At 37.1% G+C, this 18,629-nt stretch overlaps 1 protein-coding gene and 1 non-coding gene across 3 annotated transcripts in view; both read left to right on the top strand.

Moving 5' to 3' along the window:
• The window catches only part of LOC126284526 (uncharacterized), a 270,111-nt gene extending 265,382 nt beyond the window's left edge, over window positions 1-4,729 (top strand). The window contains exons 7-8 of one of the 2 annotated variants that reach the window (XM_049983533.1): window positions 1,958-2,612; window positions 2,688-4,065. In XM_049983533.1, the coding sequence (XP_049839490.1) occupies window positions 1,958-2,612; window positions 2,688-2,837 (805 nt within the window). In that variant the 3' untranslated portion in view covers window positions 2,838-4,065. Of the gene's footprint in view, window positions 1-1,957 lie in introns of both variants that reach the window. The other variant, XM_049983526.1, reaches the window with a different exon arrangement.
• A 9,729-nt stretch (window positions 4,730-14,458) lies between these two features.
• On the top strand, window positions 14,459-14,540 carry Trnas-aga (transfer RNA serine (anticodon AGA)). The gene has a single exon. It is a non-coding gene; the product is annotated as a tRNA-Ser (tRNA).
• The last annotated feature ends 4,089 nt before the right edge of the window (window positions 14,541-18,629 follow it).

Here is an 18,629-nt window from a genome sequence, read left to right as displayed (position 1 = left end):
ACTAAATGTTACAATTCGTGATCAGTGACACACAGGTGATTTAGGTGAACTATTTATGATGAACTATTTATTTATTATGAGGCAGTCCAGAAGTAGGAATCTACTGTAGAGCATCATGTCATCTGGAATGTAATGGAACGGTAGTGCTTGGAATAAAACATCATCAAAACAGCATAAAAAAAGACACTAAGATAAAGGGTTTATGTTACAAAGTTTTCAAAGGTAGTGCGTTTGTGTTATATATATATATATGATATTTTTGCATTATGTCAACTGCCCTATTTATGCTTACATTTTATTGTAATGAATGCTGGCTTTGTTTCACAAATTCTAAGTTCTTATATGATGATGACAGTAGACAAAATCTAACTATAAACGAAAATACATTAAGCCATCTACATAGTATTTTTTGTAAACTGAATGACATGCAGTGGGCTATAACAAATGTTTTATACTTCATATAACTTTTGCCCATTCTTTATTCTTGTTGTCACCACTTGTTCTTAATAATATCTTTATTATTTGACCCATGAGAGAATATGTGTTGTTGTTTGTCAGTGCCAATCGGACAATTTTATATTAAGCAAAGTTTAATATGAACTGCCCAGTAGTCCAACCTGTTAAGTAACAAATTTTGATAATAGTCTTCATAAGATGTTTATCACACCATTAATTTTTACTTTTAAGAAAATATTTAATTTCAACAGAAGAGAAAATTTAATGCTAAACACATTTCAAACAGTTTGAAAACACAATGAGGTGACAGAAGTCATGGGATACCTGCTAATAATGTGCTGGCCCTTGTTTCGCCTGGCACATTGGAGCAACTTGATATGGCATGGACTCAACAAATTGTTGCGAGTCCCCTGCTGAAATAATGAACCATGCTGCCTTACAGCCACCCACATTTGCAAAAGTGATGTCGCTGCAGGATTTTGTGCACGAACGGACCTCTCAATTACGTCCCATAAATTTTTGTTGGGATTAATGTTAGGTGATTTAGGTGGCCAAATCATTTGCTCAAATTGTCCAGAATGTCCTTCAAACTAATCACAAACAGCTGTGGCCTGGTGACACGGCACACTGTTATACATAAAAATTCCGTAGTTGTCTGGGAACATAAAGTCAATGAATGGCTGCAGGTGGTCTCTAGATAACTGAACATAACCATTTCCTAGTAAATGATCGATTCAGTTGGACCAAAGGATCCTGTACATTCTGTGTAAACATAGCTCACACCATTATGGCGCCACCACCAACTTGCTCAGTGCCTTGGTGGCAACTTGGGTCCATTGCTTTGTTGGGTCTGCTCCACACTCGAACCCTACTATCAACTCTTACCACCTGAAACTGGGACTCATCTTACTGAGCCATCGTTTTCATCATCTATGATCCAACCAATATGCTCACAAGCCCAGGAGAGGCACTGAAGGCAATTTTGTGCTGTCAACTAAGTCATTCACGCCAATTGTCTGCCACCATAACCCGTTAACACCAATTTTCACTGCACTGCTCTAATGGATAGATTCATCGTACATCCCAAATTGATTTCTGTGTTTATTTCATGCAGTGCTCCTTGTTTGTTAGCACTGACAACTCTATGCAAACAGCCTAGCTCTCGGTCGTTAAGTTTAAGGCTGTCAGCCACTGCATTGTTCACGGTGAAGTGAAATGCATTAAATCTGGCATTCTCGCCACACTACAGTTTTCCCTAATGATTTCTGAAATGATTCATGTTCAAATTCTGTTAATCCCCATCATGTGGCCACAGTCATACAAAAACCTTTTCACGTGAATCACTTGGGTATAAAGGACAGCTCCACCAATACACTGCCCTTTTATACCCTGAGTATATGATACTGCCACCATCTGTATAAGTGTATATTGCTAAACTATGACTTTTGTTACCATAGTGTATATTATTTCAAAGTATTTTGATGTTTGTATATATTTTCAGATCTTATCTGAATGTGGATGGAATGGAGGACACAGATGTTGAAGAAGCAGATCTGAATGCAGCCTACCATGCAGTTGTGTCACTGCAGCAGTCTGAAATTCCTGATGTACCAGCAACTCCACCCTCCCACACAACTCGAACATCCGAGTATTGTCAGTCCCCAATGAATGGTTCAACAGCTTCCAATCTTTCGAAGACCACGCAACAGCTGAATGAGGACCAGTGTACTTCAAAAGTTGTTCAACTGGTTCCCGTTGTTCAAATGCCTCAGAGGAGTCCCTCACCAATTTCAGTGCAAATGAAAACACTTCCTGACACCAAGGGACCAAAAGCGAAACGGAAAACACTGCGGCGATCAAGGACATCATTTGAGAAAGAAGAAGATATGGACACTGAGCCTCCATCAGACAGCACTCTTAGTAGTAAATGTGATAGTGCCCAAGAAGTTATACCTACACTTGATGATACATCTCATGCTCAACCAGTTTCTCTTCAGAACAGTGCATACAAACATACATGTACTTCATCTGAAGCAATAACTGATGCAGCTATGGCTACTGTTCCTATTAGTATCAATACTAGAAATGGACCACTAACAGCAGTGGCACCTAGAAACAGTAGAGCAGTTACAAATGCTCTCCGAAAGGCAACTCGTGTAAGTAATCCTGATGCAAATTTGACAGTGTCGGCTAAATTTGTCTCTAATTCTGATGCCCAGGTTATTTTCCAGCCTGTATCAACTGACAGTGCATCTGCAACAGATATGGGAGTAGCAGCCACAGCAGCTGAGACAAGTGACACAGCATCACCCACATTTCAGGCTCAGCAAACTCGGAAAGGTGTGAAACGTAGATATTCCACACGCCGATCAAAGACGTAATGGATGTAATCTTTACAAACCTAAAAGGAAGTTCCTAAATTAGTAAACAGCAGTAATAAAAATATTTTTGTATTGTCACGTATCTATATTTTTGAATGCTATTTGACTCGTTTCTAAAAAAAAGAGTATTATCTAATAACATATATGTGGTGCTATGTGCTTACAAAATGTTTGAAAATCTAAGTTTTAGCTTTCATTTTTTGACTGATGTTTTCAGAATTAATAATTTTAATATTTGCACTGAAGAAAAGTTGCATATTACCATTCATAACTGGCCAGGTTTATAACTGAAAGTAAGTGAGAATGATTACTTTTAAGGTACTAGTGTTAGTTGTTTGTCTAGTTTTAGCTTTCATTTTTTGACTGATGTTTTCAGAATTAATAATTTTAATATTTGCACTGAAGAAAAGTTATATTACCATTCATAACTGGCCAGGTTTATAACTGTAAGTCAGTGAGAATGATTACTTTTAAGGTACTAGTGTTAGTTGTTTGTCTTTAGGTGTGTGTGTGTGTGTGTGTTAAATATATTGCAGAACATTACTGAATTAAATTAATGGCCAGTGCCCTTTAAGATATGTATTATCCACCTTTGTTAATAGATGTCAAATCTTTTAAAGATTAACAGAAAAATAACTTTTGAGAATGGCACTAATGATGTTATTATGAGAAATATTGATCTTGAAGGACATTATCACTTACTCTAAATGGCATCATGGCCTTGCAATATAATATAGGACTGTGTGCCTTGCTGACGACATTTACTGTTATTTTTACTCCATAACTTTTCTGATTCCCAGATGTCTGTTTCTCATAATGTACCTGACATTTAATTTATAATACATGCTGGATTTCCCCACAATATACAGCAAGTTGTATACATTACTACAACAATTTTTACTATGAAACTCATGTTTAAAAACCTCTCAAGGCAATCAGCATACTAGTTCCTACTAATGTGCACACAGCCAGCATATTATTGTTACACATTTATAAGTAAGCATGAAATACAGATAGTTGATAATATCTACATTCTCTGAAATTAATTTTGACTATCAACATAGTACTATAAGTACTCGAGTTGAAGCATAAGCATTTTTGTGTGCCATTACTGGTTGTTATTTTTCTTGTATTACAGCTTACAGTAACTTACAGTAATACCAATGAAGCCGTTGGTCTGAGGCAATTACTGCAGCTGATTTGTATGTGGCCCTTCAAAGAAAGAAAATTAAATGTTTTCTCTTATTAGAAACAATGGTTCCCAAGGAAAACTGTGATAAAAGAATAATAGTGGTAGCAAAGAAAAGAGCTGACGTTAACAGCACTGGTAATTTAGATTTTTGATGCTATATTGTTATTAGTTGAAAGGAAGTGCTTTAAACTTATGATATTCGTGTTTCTATTCTGAGGCCAGTATTTCAGGCAAAGAAATGTTTAAGGAAGAACATTGTGTGTAATTAAAATTTGACCATTTGTGGTTGTTTTGTTACAATATTGGTGTTTTCTAAGAACGCTACTGTGTATCTGTATTTTACTACCTTACTGTTTTCTATACTGACTTGTTATAACTGACAGAAGTTAGCATTATTGGTCTGTGCGAAGAATTTTACTTGGTTCATTCTGAAAATTACAAAGATCATGTGTGTAACTTGACATTGTGTTAAAGTTATGTATTCCAGCAACACTCAAAGAGGGAAGTTACCTAAATGTATAAAGACTGAAGTATGAAAGCAACACTTCTCAGAGAGGAAAGTTACCCATTTGCGTGCAGACTGAAGTAGAGAATTTTTCCAGTAGTACCAACATGACGAAAATTACAGCATTTTTATCATCTGCCATTTGTATTCACTGCTGCTTAGCAGTGATAATAAATAAAAATGCTCAAAAACAAATTTTGTACTTATAAAAAAGAGTTTACTGAAAACTTAATATTTCGTTGTGTAATTTTATAAATTGTTTCTTTAGATAATATATTTTTATGACAATGTATTTCTATCTGTCAAAAGACTGATACTAATATATTATCTACTTCAGACTTCAAGTATTAAACCATGTGATTGTATACAGAACAACCTGCTCCATTGAGTGTTAGGGACAAATTGTTGCATTTTGTACCTGCACCATCTGCACATTCTGACACTATACTCCTGTAACAATTCTTGCACTAATATAATATCAAGTATCCTAACAACAAAGCTGATAGAAGTAGCTACCATTTGTGGCCAGAGAAAATCCTTTCTCCAGGCAAACATAACACAATACATACACAGATAATAATGGAAAAAATTCCCAAGTCATTTAACAGTGAACAAATTACAGCAACAAAATAAACTGTGAGACTTGAAACATGTCAGACAAAGGGAACTTGGTAATTTCAAGCACAAGATCTTATAAAAGAAATGAAAAAAATTATCTTATGCTGATAAAGGATGTGGAAGTCAGTAAAATGATCTGACAGAAGGAAAAATGAATAACAATAATTAAACATTAACACAAGCTGAGAGACATATATGCAAAAAAATGTAAATGGCAAATAATTAATGATGTGAAGGTAACAGTAAATCAAGAAAATAATAAAATACAATTACTTTGATGGAATACTGTTTAGGTGCTCATCTCTCATTCTTTTTCTCACTTTCTTCATCTCCCTACCTTTCATAAGATTTGGATTGTTTTTTATTTTTGACCTCAACAGAAAATATTTTCCTTGCCATCTTCTGCTGTTATTAAAATATTAAATACTGATGTGCTATTATGCTTCACAGTGCCATAGATTATATGAAGATTGCTGTTTAACAAACATCCTCATTCCTCAGATGGATGAACAATTCCTGATTTATCATCTGTCACACAGCTTTGTACTCAGGTGTAATGGAAGTTGAGATGGTCATCAAGTTTAGAATGAAAAGAAGTGCAGATGTATGTGTAGTCAAATAAAGGGGAGAAAATCATAAATTGCAGCTGTTGATAGTGTTATTTAAGTTCAATTTATTCATTTTTTCCCTTTCTTGTACACTGATCATGATATATGAAAGTCAAAAATGAAAGCTACAAGCTGAATATGATGTATATAAAGGCTGATCTGTATAATGTGGCTAGATTATGGTCTACAAGTCTGCCACATGGAAAAACATGTTACTGTATCCTGAGGTCATTGGATTAGCTGTTCCTTAAACCAGAACATGGAGACAAGTCATTTGTTATATTAATCTGCTTACACTCGCACATTCTTCATATTACTTGTTACCTACAAGTCTCGGTTAATGAGTGGGTAACATTAATTTTGGTTTATGACTGCTATGCCACCTTCTGAGTGGAGGGTATTATTAAGTTTTTTAGTAGAATATTTCTTTTTTTTCCTAACAGTCAGTCACAACATGCTCTTAGCCACTTTATGGTGTTAGTAGTGTTCTCTTCCTAACAGTACCAAGAGAATAGAAGGGCACATATTTTTCTACTGGAGTGATCTAACAAAAAGTTATTCCCTGCTCTGTTACTGCATTTTTTCAAAGACAAATGTTTTGATATCTCAGGACACAGCATCTGCATTTGTGTATTCCGGCTAACCACTTTACCACTAAAACTACTGACAAGCAAGATATTTATGTCCTCTCTGCTGATGCAAAGAGTGAACTTTTATAACTTATTCCTTTGTAAAATCATTATTCTTGTACACTCATGAAGTAACAAAAATAGTTTGAGGGCAAGTCATGAGTTGTTCTTGGTTAGCCCAGTTAGAGGAGCACTTGCCCATAAAAGGTCCCAGGTATGAGTCCCAAAGACTGACAGCATTTCACGAAGCTATAGCTGCTTGGTGATTGTAGCATACTATCTTTGTCAATTTATTTCTATGACACATGCAAATCAAATGCTGCCTCCAGCCACCAATAACTTTATTTTGAATCATGCATAATGCCAATCTGAATCCTTTTGGTACATCTCAATCTGCTTTATTTTATACTGTGTGTAAGTGAGTAAGGAATGTTACAAAAATTTATTAATAAATAAAACTGGTATCATGCTGAATATACACAGAAATATGTGATAAATGTGTCAAGCAATATCTTTATAGAATGTATGTACAAGATTCTTTGATTTTGTTGATTTCTATGTCATCAAACTCTATGTTAATATAAGTGCTGCAGGTAATAAAGGTAACTCTCACAGTATAACAGTAGCAGTGAGTGGTCAATAGGCAAACAAAGAAGAATGAAATTGTTACTAATGTCCTCCTTCAGAGTGTACTAACAAAAACACAGACAGCTACATTGTCCTGAAGGGCTAAATTGCATCAGTGCAGCTGTGCTACTGGCCTGTTAGGGTGCATTGTTGAGATAATGTAGCCAGATGGGAAAAAGTAGTTGTTGTTGTTGGCGGTGGTGATGTGGTCTTCAGTCCAAAGACTGGTTTGATGCAGCTCTCCATGCTACTCTATCCAGTGTGAGTCTCTTAATTTCTGAATAACTTCTGCAACCTACTTCCTTCTGAGTCTACTTACTGTATTTATCTCATGTCTCCTCTATGATGTTTAACCCCCCCCCCCCCCCCCCCCCCACACACACACACACACTTCCCTCCAATACTAATCTGGTGATCCCTTAATGTCTCAGAATGTATGCTATCAACTGACTTCTTCTTTTGGACAAGCTGCGCCACAAATTTCTTGTCTCTTCATTTCTTCAGTGCCTCCTCATTAGTTACATGATCTACCCATCTAATCTTCAACATTCTTCTGTGCCACAACATTTCGAAAGCTTCTATTCTCTTTTTGTGTAAACTGTTTATCATACATTTCACTTCCACACATGGCAACACACCTTCAGAAAAGACTTCCTAACACTTAAACCTATATTTGATGTCAATAAATCTCTCTTATTCATAAATGACTTTGCTGCTGCCAGTCTTCATTTTATATCTTCTCTACTTCAACAACTGTCAGTTACCTTGCTGTCCAAATAGTAAAACTCATCTACTACTTTAAGCGGCTCTTTTCCTAATCTTATTTCCTTAGCATCGCCTGATTTCGTTCGTCTACATTCATTATAATTGTTTTGCTTTTGTTGATGTTCATCTAAATTCATCCTTTCAGGACACTGTCCATTCGGTTAACTGCTCTTCCAAGTCCTTTGCTATCTCTGACAGAATTACAATGTCACTGGTAAACCTCAAAGTTTTTATTTCTTCTCCCTGAACTTTAATTCCTATTCCAAATTTTTCACTGGTTTCCTTAACTGGTTGTTCAAAGTACAGATTGAACAACAATGGGGATAAGCTACAACCCTGTCTCTCATTCCCTTCTCCACCAATGCCTCCCTTTCATACCCCACAACTCTTATAACTGCCATCTGGTTTCTGTAGAAGTTGTAAATAGCCTTTTGATCCTTGCATTTTACCCCTGTAACCTTCAGAATTTCAAAGTGAGTATTCCAGTCAACACGTCGAAAGCTTTCTCTAAGTCTACAAATGATGTAAATGTAGGTGTTCCCATCCTTGGCCCATCTTCTAAGAGAAGTTGTAGGGTCAATATTGCCTTGCGAGTTCCTACATTTATCCAGAATCCAAACTGATCTTCCCCAAGGGTAGCTTCTACCCATTATTCCATTCTTCTGTAAAGAGTCTGTATTTTGCAACCATGACTTATTAAACAGATAGTTTGCTAATTTTCACACCAATTAACAACTGTGTACACTGGAATTTGAATTACTATATTCTTCTTGAAATCTGAGGGAATTCTGCCTGTCTCATGCATCTTGTAAACCAGATGGAAGAGTTTTGTCATCGCTGGCTCTCCCAAGACTATCAATAGTTCTGATGAAATGTTGTCTACTACCAGGACCTTGTTTCAACTTAGATCTTTCATGAGTTCTGTCAAATTCTTTTTTCAGTACCATATATCTCCGCTCATCTTTCATCTACGTCTACTTCCCTTTCTATAACATTTCCTTCAAGTTCGTCTCCATTGTATAGACCCTCTATATATTCCTTCCACCTTTCAGCTTTCTCTTCTTGGCTTAGGACTGGTTTACCATCTCAGCCCTTGATATTCATACAGCTGCTTCTTTTTTCCCCAAAGACCTCTTTAATTTTCCCTTATGGGGTATCTATCTTTCCCCTAGTGAAAAAGTTTCTAAATCTTTACATTTGTCCTCTAGCCATTTCTATTTAGTCATTTCGCACTTCCTGTCAATCTGTTGTTAGACTTTTTATTCCCTTTCGCCTGTTTCATTTGCTACATTTTTAAATCTTATTTTTGCATCGATTACATTCAATATCTCTTGTGTTATCTAAGGATTTCTACTAGTCCTTGTATTTTTACATACTTGATCCTCTGTTGCCTTCACTATTTCATCTCTTAAAGCTGAATATTCATCTTCTACTGCATTCCTTTTGCATATTCTAGTCAATTGTTGCCTAACGCTTCCTCTGAAACTCTCAAACACCTCTGGTTCTTTCAACTTATCCAGGTTGCATTTCCTTAATTTCCTATCTTTTCGCAAATTCTACAGTTCATAGCCAATAAATGGTGGTTAGGGTCCACATCTGCACCTGGAAATGTCTTACAATTTAAAATCTGGTTCATAAATCTATGTCTAACCATTACATACTCAATATGAAACCTTCCTGTGCCTCCAGATCTCTTCCACGTATGTAACCTTCTTTTATGATTCTTAAACTAAGTGTTAGCAATGATTAAATTATGCTCTGTGCAAAATTCCACCAGACTGCTTCCTCTTTTATTCTCTCCCTTTTACTGCTATTGAAGTCCAGTCCCCCATCACAATTAAATTTTCGTCTCCTTTAACTATCTGAATAATTTCTTTCTGGCATCATATATTTCTTCATCATCTGTGCAGCTAGCTGGCATATAGACTTGTACAACTGTGGTAGGCATGGGCTTCGTGTTTATCTTGGTTAAGATAATGTGTTCACTATGCAGTCCAGAGAAATTTGTTAACATCGAGTATGGATTTAAGTGTCAGGAAGTCATTTCTCAAAGTATTTGTATGGAGTGTAGCCATGTATGGAAGTGAAACTTGGATGATAAATAGTTTGAACAAGAAGAGAATAGAAGCTTTCGAAATGTAGTGCTACAGAAGAATGCTGAAGATTAGATGGCTAGATCACATAACTAATGAGGAAGTATTGAATAGGATTGGGGAGAAAGGAAGTTTGTGGCACAACTTGACCAGAAGAAGGGATCGGTTGGTAGGACATGTTCTGAGGCATCAAGGGATCACCAATTTCATATTGGAGGGTAGCGTAGAGGATAAAAATCGTAGAGAGAGACCAAGAGATGACTACACTAAGCAGGTTCAGAAGGATGTGGGTTGCAGTGGGTTCTGGAAGATGAAGAAGCTTGCACAGGATAGAGTAGCATGCAGAGCTGCATCAAACCAGTCTCAGGACTGAAGACCACAACAACAACAACCAACAACACATGCAGTCCATAGTAGCTTACCTCATATTTTCTTACTCATTGTTAAACCCACTCCAAAAAGTGTAGCTGAGCATATCCCACCTCCCCCCTGTTTGTTAGACTATTATAATGATGAGACTATGATTTGGTGACACATGATGGCAGTGTGAAATGTAAATAAAATATGATGTACTTGATCAGCTGTACATAAGACTGAAAGATTTTCAAAGTTTCTCTGTGACATGCAGGAAAAGTAACTGAGTGTATATGTAATTAATTCATTAAATAGAATAAATGAGCCTCAAGGGTGAACCATGCAAATTAATAATGTAAAACACAGAAAAAACAAAAGTTTGATGATTAATTAAAGGCTGAAAAATAAAATTAAGGTATCATTGATCCGGCAAAAGGCCATATGGAGACATATATTCACAGGAAGAAGCTGGCAATTGGGAATAAGACATGTGGTTAATTATTAATGTGTGAGGTCATGTGCAATTTCAGTGAGGGTTAAAAAAGTTGTCACCGACTAATTTTTGATGTGTGTGTGTGTTTTTTTTGTGTGTATTTCTGTTTCTGTTTGTCAGCTCTGAAGAAGGAAGCTCAGAAATAGCAATATGAAATCCCATTAGTGTTAAACCACATACATAGCAACTCAATCTCTTATAAATGTGCACAGTCTTCATCATCAGGAGAAGACTATCAATGAAAATGGAGCAATCCTTTGGACACCTGAGTTTCTACTCAAATGTGACGTGGTTTTAACACAAAGAGAATGTTATACAAAGATGCAAACACAAAATTATTCTCTCCATTCTCAATATCTGAGATACAAACACTGTACGAAATGTGTGATAACAGTCAAGTATTCAAGAATGAAAGAGAGACATGGTTGTTTCATTTACCAAAGAGAAAAAGTGCAGTGTTTTAATCTGAAGGATGTGAAACTTGAGTGCACAGTATTCTTTTTCAGTTGCCTGAATACTTTCTTCTGTCACTGATATATCAAAAATTTGCCGGTTACAACTTTTTTAACTCTGACTGAAATTGCATGTGACCTCACACATTAATAATTAACCACATATCTCATTCTCAATTGCCAGCTTCTTCATGCGAAGATATGTCTCCATATGCCCTTTTGCCAGATCAGTGTTACCTTAATTTTATTTTTCAGTCTTTAATTAATCATAAAACTTTTGTTTTTCTCCGTCTTTTACATTATTCCTTTGCATGGTTCACCCTTGCGACTCATTTATTCTATTTAATGAATTAATTACATTTACACTCAGTTACTTTTCCTGCATGTCTCAGAGAAACTATGAAAATCTTTCAATCATATGTACAGCTGATCTAAGTACATCATATTTTATTTGCAACATTTCACACTGCCATCATGTGTCAGCAAATCATAGTCTCATCATTATTATTAGTCCAACTAATTTTCTATTTTTATTCATACAGATCAGTACTTTCATTTGTTTAACTCAAGTTAATTACAATATGAAAGTTAAAGAACCAACTTGCATTTAAAGATTCAGTTATGACAACTTTGGCAACATATCCATTTGCATTTCTTAAAGGAGCATTCTTGAATATAAAGAGCATCATTACATTTTCTTGGTGCTTCCACAAGACTGGGCACACAAAAAATTGTTTCTCCAAACTTCCTTTAACCAACAAAGACATAAATTTACGTATTCAAGCATGGTTTTACATTCAATTTGAAGGCTTTTGATTATGTACAGACCACTAGAATCCCATGTACATACTGTTTTTCTGTTCATAAGGGCTAGATCACAACAAATTATAAATTAAACTGAAAGGCCCGTAGGTTTTCTTACTGTGCAAGACAGAATAATTCTTTCACACTATTAAAGCCACAGCTAACAAATTCACTGCGCTAGATTCTCACATAACAACATCGTACCTCTACAAAATTACACAATTTCTTCGACATCCATCTGTAGTCAGTTGTTGACACCATCTTCAGCTGAAAATTTAATAGTTCATTCTAGTCTCTGTATAAAGCATTGGGTTAAATCACTATACATCATGGGATTAGGATCTCATATGATTCATAGTAAATACCTCATCCACTGTAAATTACACACAACAGGAGTGAGCAGGTGTGTAGAAAATATGCTCTACTTAATATTCAAAACAGGCAGTTCCAAAAAGCCATAAAAGAAAAATGGTAGTAAATTTTGTTAAACAAAAGAAAAGAAACAAGATATTTTCTTGAAAGACTTATATTAACTGTAAGGAAAATATAAGTTCAAGATTATTATTTTGCATGAATTCTGAAAGGGATTGAAGTTAGTAAATAAAAATATCTATTGTCAAAAGAGAAAATTTAAAGTTCTCTTCCTATAAAACATATTTCAAATTATTTTAACATTCATATTTTTAACCATGAAGAGGCTACCGACCTATTCACACTACACAAACATGTGCAGATTGTGTGTTTATGAATGTATAAAAAAACTGTTGCTCTATGTGCTAAAAGTCTTTGTTTTGTGAAAAAATAGCAGCAGCTTTGCCATTGATATTTGTGAGTTCTTTACTGTGTAGAAGGCTGTTTTTAAAAGTGGTTTTATAACAGTTTGATCTGATTAGCCGAGTATGGAATCAAATCAAAAGAATTTAAAAAAATATTGATGTTAAATGTTTCTCAATATCTTAAAAGAGACATTAATTTATGAAGAAATGTATTAAAATGTTGTGAAGAAATTCTTTAAAAATCTATATGTTTACAAAAATAAGTGTTTGTGCAATAGATTTTGTATGCAAATTAAAATTGTAGAAATATGTATTTATATCCAGAATTTTGAATACAAATTTCATAATTTAATATTCTTTGTGCACTGAATTGGGAAAGAATGTGCAGTTATTAGGGGAAACTGTGGTAACAGATATTTGGTGCATGTCAAGGATAAAATTCTGCATTTACAGTTCTGTTCAAGGTAGGTTGTTGTAATTTTTTTCACCTAAGGGCACGTGACATTGTGGTCATTAACGTTCTGCCACAGTAAAACAGTGCTGAGTGAAAGTATGCTTAACAACTGCATCAGCACATCAACACAATGAAAGATATATCTAAGTGTAATGCATGTAGAATTAAGTGTATTGCATAACTTACCCACATACAGATGCAGTTTAGTTTATTAGCCTTATGGATGCCTAGGAACTTCATAGATGGCACATTATCCAGTACATGTCCACTGATCTCTGTCTAGGTATAAGTAAATTTATTTTTTAAATTGTTGGGTCTTTGAAAATATAGTATGGGTAGATAAAAATCTACTAACCAAGCAACAGAAGGGTAAAACACACAAAAAATGTGCAAACATGTGTACTTTTGGAGCCAGTGGCTCTTTCTGGCAAAAGGGTTGAAGAGGAGGGAAGAGGGATTAAGGAAAAGGACTGCTGGGTTACAGAAAAGACATCCAGGACACCAGGTTACTGGATGACAAAGAAAGATGGCACAGGACAAGATTTAGAAATCTGAGAACTTAAAGATGAAAGACTGGGTAATAAACTAAATAGGTCACTGAAACGCAATGTGACAGAATCAGTAAGACTGGAAAAGCAAAGAGCATTACACATGGACATGACAGACAGAGTGGAGGGGGGGGGGGGGGGGGGGGGGGAAGCGCATAGAGAGTGGACAGTAATGGTAAGACCATAGAAATTAATGTAACTTTACAAGAACCAAGCACTTGTTGTAAAGTCAATTCCCACCCATGAGATACTGAGAAACTGGTGTCAGGAGAGAGAATCCACGTGGCATGTATGGTTGTAGAGTCGACTCTGCAAAACGAACGATATAGTGTGTTGTTAGTATAGTCATAACAATATAGAAGGTTGAATAGAGTTTACATAACTGCTGGCAACTGGTACATGGCTTGCCTTTCCCATGTGGCTCTCCCTTTGATAGCATATGTTCTGTCAGTTACAGGGATAGTGCAGGTCATGGTAGGGAGATGCTTCAGCATGGTTGCCACAAGTTACTCCAAGTGAAATTCCCTGTATTTTACTGATTTACAGACAAGTTTTAGCATTATTACCCTGAAAAGGGTAAGTTGTAACGGCTACTGTGCTGGCCACGGAAGCACTACAGAAACGAGTGAGGCCATGTCGTTTTCTGCTGTCAGGTTGCTTTAAAAAGAGCAGTTTCACTTGTCGAGAGGCGCTTCTGCGACCGGGAGTCGTGGCCGAGTGGTTAAGGCGTCTGACTAGAAATCCGATTCCCTCTGGGAGTGTAGGTTCGAGTCCTACTGACTGTGTTTCATTTTTGTGTCAAGAGCTGAAGAGAATCTCCAACGGAGCCGTGAAATGAGCAATACGTGGGAAACATTGCATTCGAGATGATTGTGAATTATAAGTTGACAAAGAGATAGATAGATGTATAGATAGATAGATAGATAGATAGAGAGAGAGAGAGAGAGAGAGAGAGAGAGAGAGAGAGAGAATGTAAGGACTTCTGTATTTCTAAATATGTGAGCAAAAATCTTAAGTACCAACATTAACATTTTTTGTAATGAACTGTTTTTAGATGGAGAAAGCAAACCAAATGGTGTATGTGTTTCATTAAGACCACTGACGTTATTTTATTTCAATAAAACAAAACACATTTGGTGACAAAAGTATGCATTTACTTGGAGTCTCAAGACATATTTAAAATACCTTAATTGATTTTAGAAGTAACCTCAGAAAAAAGTAGGCCTCTCGAAAGAAGTGTATAAGGCGGGAAACGGTTGTGTAAACCAACAATATAGGTAACCACCAATAAAATGTTGGTTTTATACAATGTACTTGCAGTCAGACAGTCACAATTCCTGAAATCCATTGTCTGTGGCCTCTGCCCTGCTGAGGAGCACTGCAGTCCTGGGACCATGGATAAACCATGAAAATCCACCAGATTACGCCACACACAAACAGACCCAGCCTGCGGACAGATCAGTGAGACTAGACCCAATAGGCAGGGCCTGCACATTAGTGAGAAATTATGGGCTTCAGGTCGGCGGGCCCCAAACCATCAGAGAGATACCAATAGAAATGGTCTGCAGTTTTGGCCCATCATGGAAGTTCAATTGTGTGGCCAGCTAGTCATGTGTCACAGACTCCATGTTGACAAAATGAGCCCACGGTGATCAATCCGTACTACAGATAACTTACACGATTACTCTGAGAATCAACATTATCGCAGATAGGTTGCATCTCACCATAAAGATGATCGCTGAGCTGCAGACAAGCTCATAGAAAAGACAATCACACACTCACAACTAAATCTTTGACCAGCCTTTGTCAGAAAATGAAAGCACACACATATTCACACAATCAGTCAGACACAACTCAAGCACACATGACCACCATCTCTGGCTGCTGAGCCAACAATCTCTGAGAATGAGATCCAAACAAACCACTCCTCATGCCTCCGTGCCCCTCGTTGGCAGCTGCTAGGCTAGCTCAAAAAGTGGTGGCAGCAGTGACTGCAAGCTGAGGGGAGTGGTAGAAATGGGAAAAACAGTAAGAATGCAGAAGCAGGGAAGCAGTGCATATGCTCAAGCTGTTGAAGTAACTGATTAATATTTTCAACACCATGGCAGAACTGAGTAACAAGCGGCGTACTACTAAGCTGTTTTCTGGGTGGAACAATAGGACCAGGATTGGCCACGACAACACAAGATATCAACTTTTGAACTAGGATGGTGGGATAATTACATACAGTGAAGGCTGAGTTGTGAATGGTGGTGCACTAGTGTAAAGAGTCTGTATCTGAACAAATACATTTGGCTCCAATGCCATGTTTGGCTTGGAAAGATGGCAACTGTCAAAATGTGAGTACTCTGGTTTGTTTTTAGGTTTACTGTGAATAGAAGGGTATAGCTAACCCTTAGTGAGGGAAGGTCAACATCAGGAAAAGTGGCATGAGATTTGGAACAGGACCATGTGAAATTTAACTGGGGAAGTGTGTTCAGCAAGCTTAGTATAAAGGAATTTTTTACTATTGAAGAAAAAAATGTACTGGGCATAAGATATTGTTTACTGTTCCATAAAAAACTGCATCTAGCATAATGCAGACCCACTGTGTTTGTTGTTATCAGGCAAGGGATGAGTTTGTTGTTATTCATAAGCACCTGAAAATCACTCTGACTACTGTCAGATAATTAGAAGCTGCTGTGACTGTGTGTCTTGTGAGTGCTACCAAAAGTTATGTACCAGAGGTACCAAAAATACCTATGGTACTATCCTCTCCTGTGGATACTGACTTTCCTGCAGGAAATACAAGCTCAATTTTTGCTCGCCCACTTGACCATGACCGATGTGTCAATGTAGGCATCCTGTACATGGGAGACAGAGACCAGGGAAAACACAGGATGTTACACCCATCCAACTAACCAACAGGTTTGAGGTGCTGTCTTCTGCTGAAACCAAAACTGAGCCAGTAGAACTAGCTTCATCTGTTGGAAAACCTGCTGTGTCCCATGTAAATGGACAGCAAAAGCAAAGAGTTATGGGTCTGTCTAATCATAAGACAGTTCAAAAGTATGGCAAATTATGATACGCCTTAGGGAAATGGCAGGGATAGGAAGGCACACCAGGTGCACTCAGTGTGTATGCCTGGAGGCCTCATTCAGCATCTTGAAAGGCTATTCTGGCAGCCATTCAGGAAACAGGGTGCAACCAACTACAGATTGTTGTGCACACTGTAACAAATAATGCCTATCAAGTGGGCTCTGAAGTCATTCTTGGACCATTCCAATGACTAGAAAAATGGGTTGAGAATATCAGCCTTGCTCACAGTGTTTCAATGAAGGTCACAATCTGCAGCATTGTCCCCAGAACACATTGTGGCTCCCCGGTTCTGGGTTGAGAGGAAGGCTTGAACCAGAGACAATGAGGGTTTGGGATAAGCTAGGCTAGGCGAGGCTGTGGCTTCCTAGACATGCACCACATAGGTAAGAGTTATAGGGTCCATTTAAACGGGTCAGATGTGCACCACACAACATAGGCACCTACCAAAGTAGCTGATTGTGTGTGGGGTGCACACAAGCATTTCTTAGGTTAGGCGACTCTCTGTCACACACAGATAACCATAGCTGCAGGAAACCCTGAAGTATCACTGTAAGATCCAAAGAAATGCCTCCTGCAGGTGAGAGTTTAAAATCCTAGTGATCAACTGCCAAAGCATTCAGAACGAAGTGCCAGAGTTTGAAACACTAAAAAGCACTGAAGCTACCATAATATTTGGCACAGAAAGCTGGTTAAAACCGAAAGTTGACAGTAGTGAGACCTTTCAGGAAAACTCATGCATATACCGAAAGAGTAGAGAAATGGGAAATGTAGGTGGTGTATTTAGTGCGGTTAGACAAGAAACTCAAATCCAACAAGATAGAAACTGAACCTGAATGTGAGGCAGTTTAGGCAAACTCAGTATCAAGGGTTGGCATTAAATGATAATGGGTGCCTTCTATCGGCCACCAGACTCACCTCCTCATGTAACCAAAAACTTTAGAGAAAACCTGAGTTTGCTAGTACATAAGTTCCTTGATCACACTCTAATCATTCAAGGAGACTTTAATCATCCAATAATCAATTTGAATAGTTATAGTATTATTAGTTGTAGGCATGACAAGACATCCTGTGAATCATTACTAAATGCCTTCTCTGATAACTACACAGAACAATTAGTTTGGAACCTCACTCATGATGGAAATATGTTAGGTCTTACAGCAATAACCAGACCCGACCTGCCTGAGGAAGTCCACATCAAAATTTGTGTCAGCAACCATGAGACACTTATGGCAACAATGAATATTGAAGTACAAAGGGCAACTTAAACTAGCTGAGAGATTTATATGTTCAGCAAACTAAATGGAGAAGCAGTACTGTTATATCTCAATGATGAACTTGAAACATTTTGCTCAGGACGAGGCATGCAGAGGAAATATGGCCCAAGTTGAATAGTTGACTAGGCAGTGGATAGATAAGTACCCAGTAGAAGAGTTCACATTGGGAGAGATCGTCCACAGTATACAGTCACTGTAAGGACACTTCTAGAGGAACAGAGGCTACTGCATAAGGCTATAGATAGAATGCTGCTGAATGAAACACATTTGGCAACCAAGAGAGCAATGCAAGAAACCTTCAATGAATAACTTAGCAGAATACTGTCAAACCATCTTTCACAAAACCCAAAGAAATACTGTTTACATGTAAGGGCTGTTAGTGGCACAAAAGTTACAGTACATTCACTCACAAACAAGATACGAAATGAAACTGAGAGTAGGAAAGCAAAACTGGAAATACTTATGTCTGTTTTCAAATGTTCCTTTTGTACGCCAGTTTAATTCTCCTACCACTGAAAAGAT

Source organism: Schistocerca gregaria, chromosome 1 (genome assembly GCF_023897955.1).
Source record: "Schistocerca gregaria isolate iqSchGreg1 chromosome 1, iqSchGreg1.2, whole genome shotgun sequence".
NCBI classification, from domain to species: Eukaryota; Metazoa; Arthropoda; class Insecta; order Orthoptera; family Acrididae; genus Schistocerca; species Schistocerca gregaria.
The sequence above is the reverse complement of the archived record's forward strand: the minus strand, read 5'-3'. Positions and strand labels throughout refer to the sequence as shown.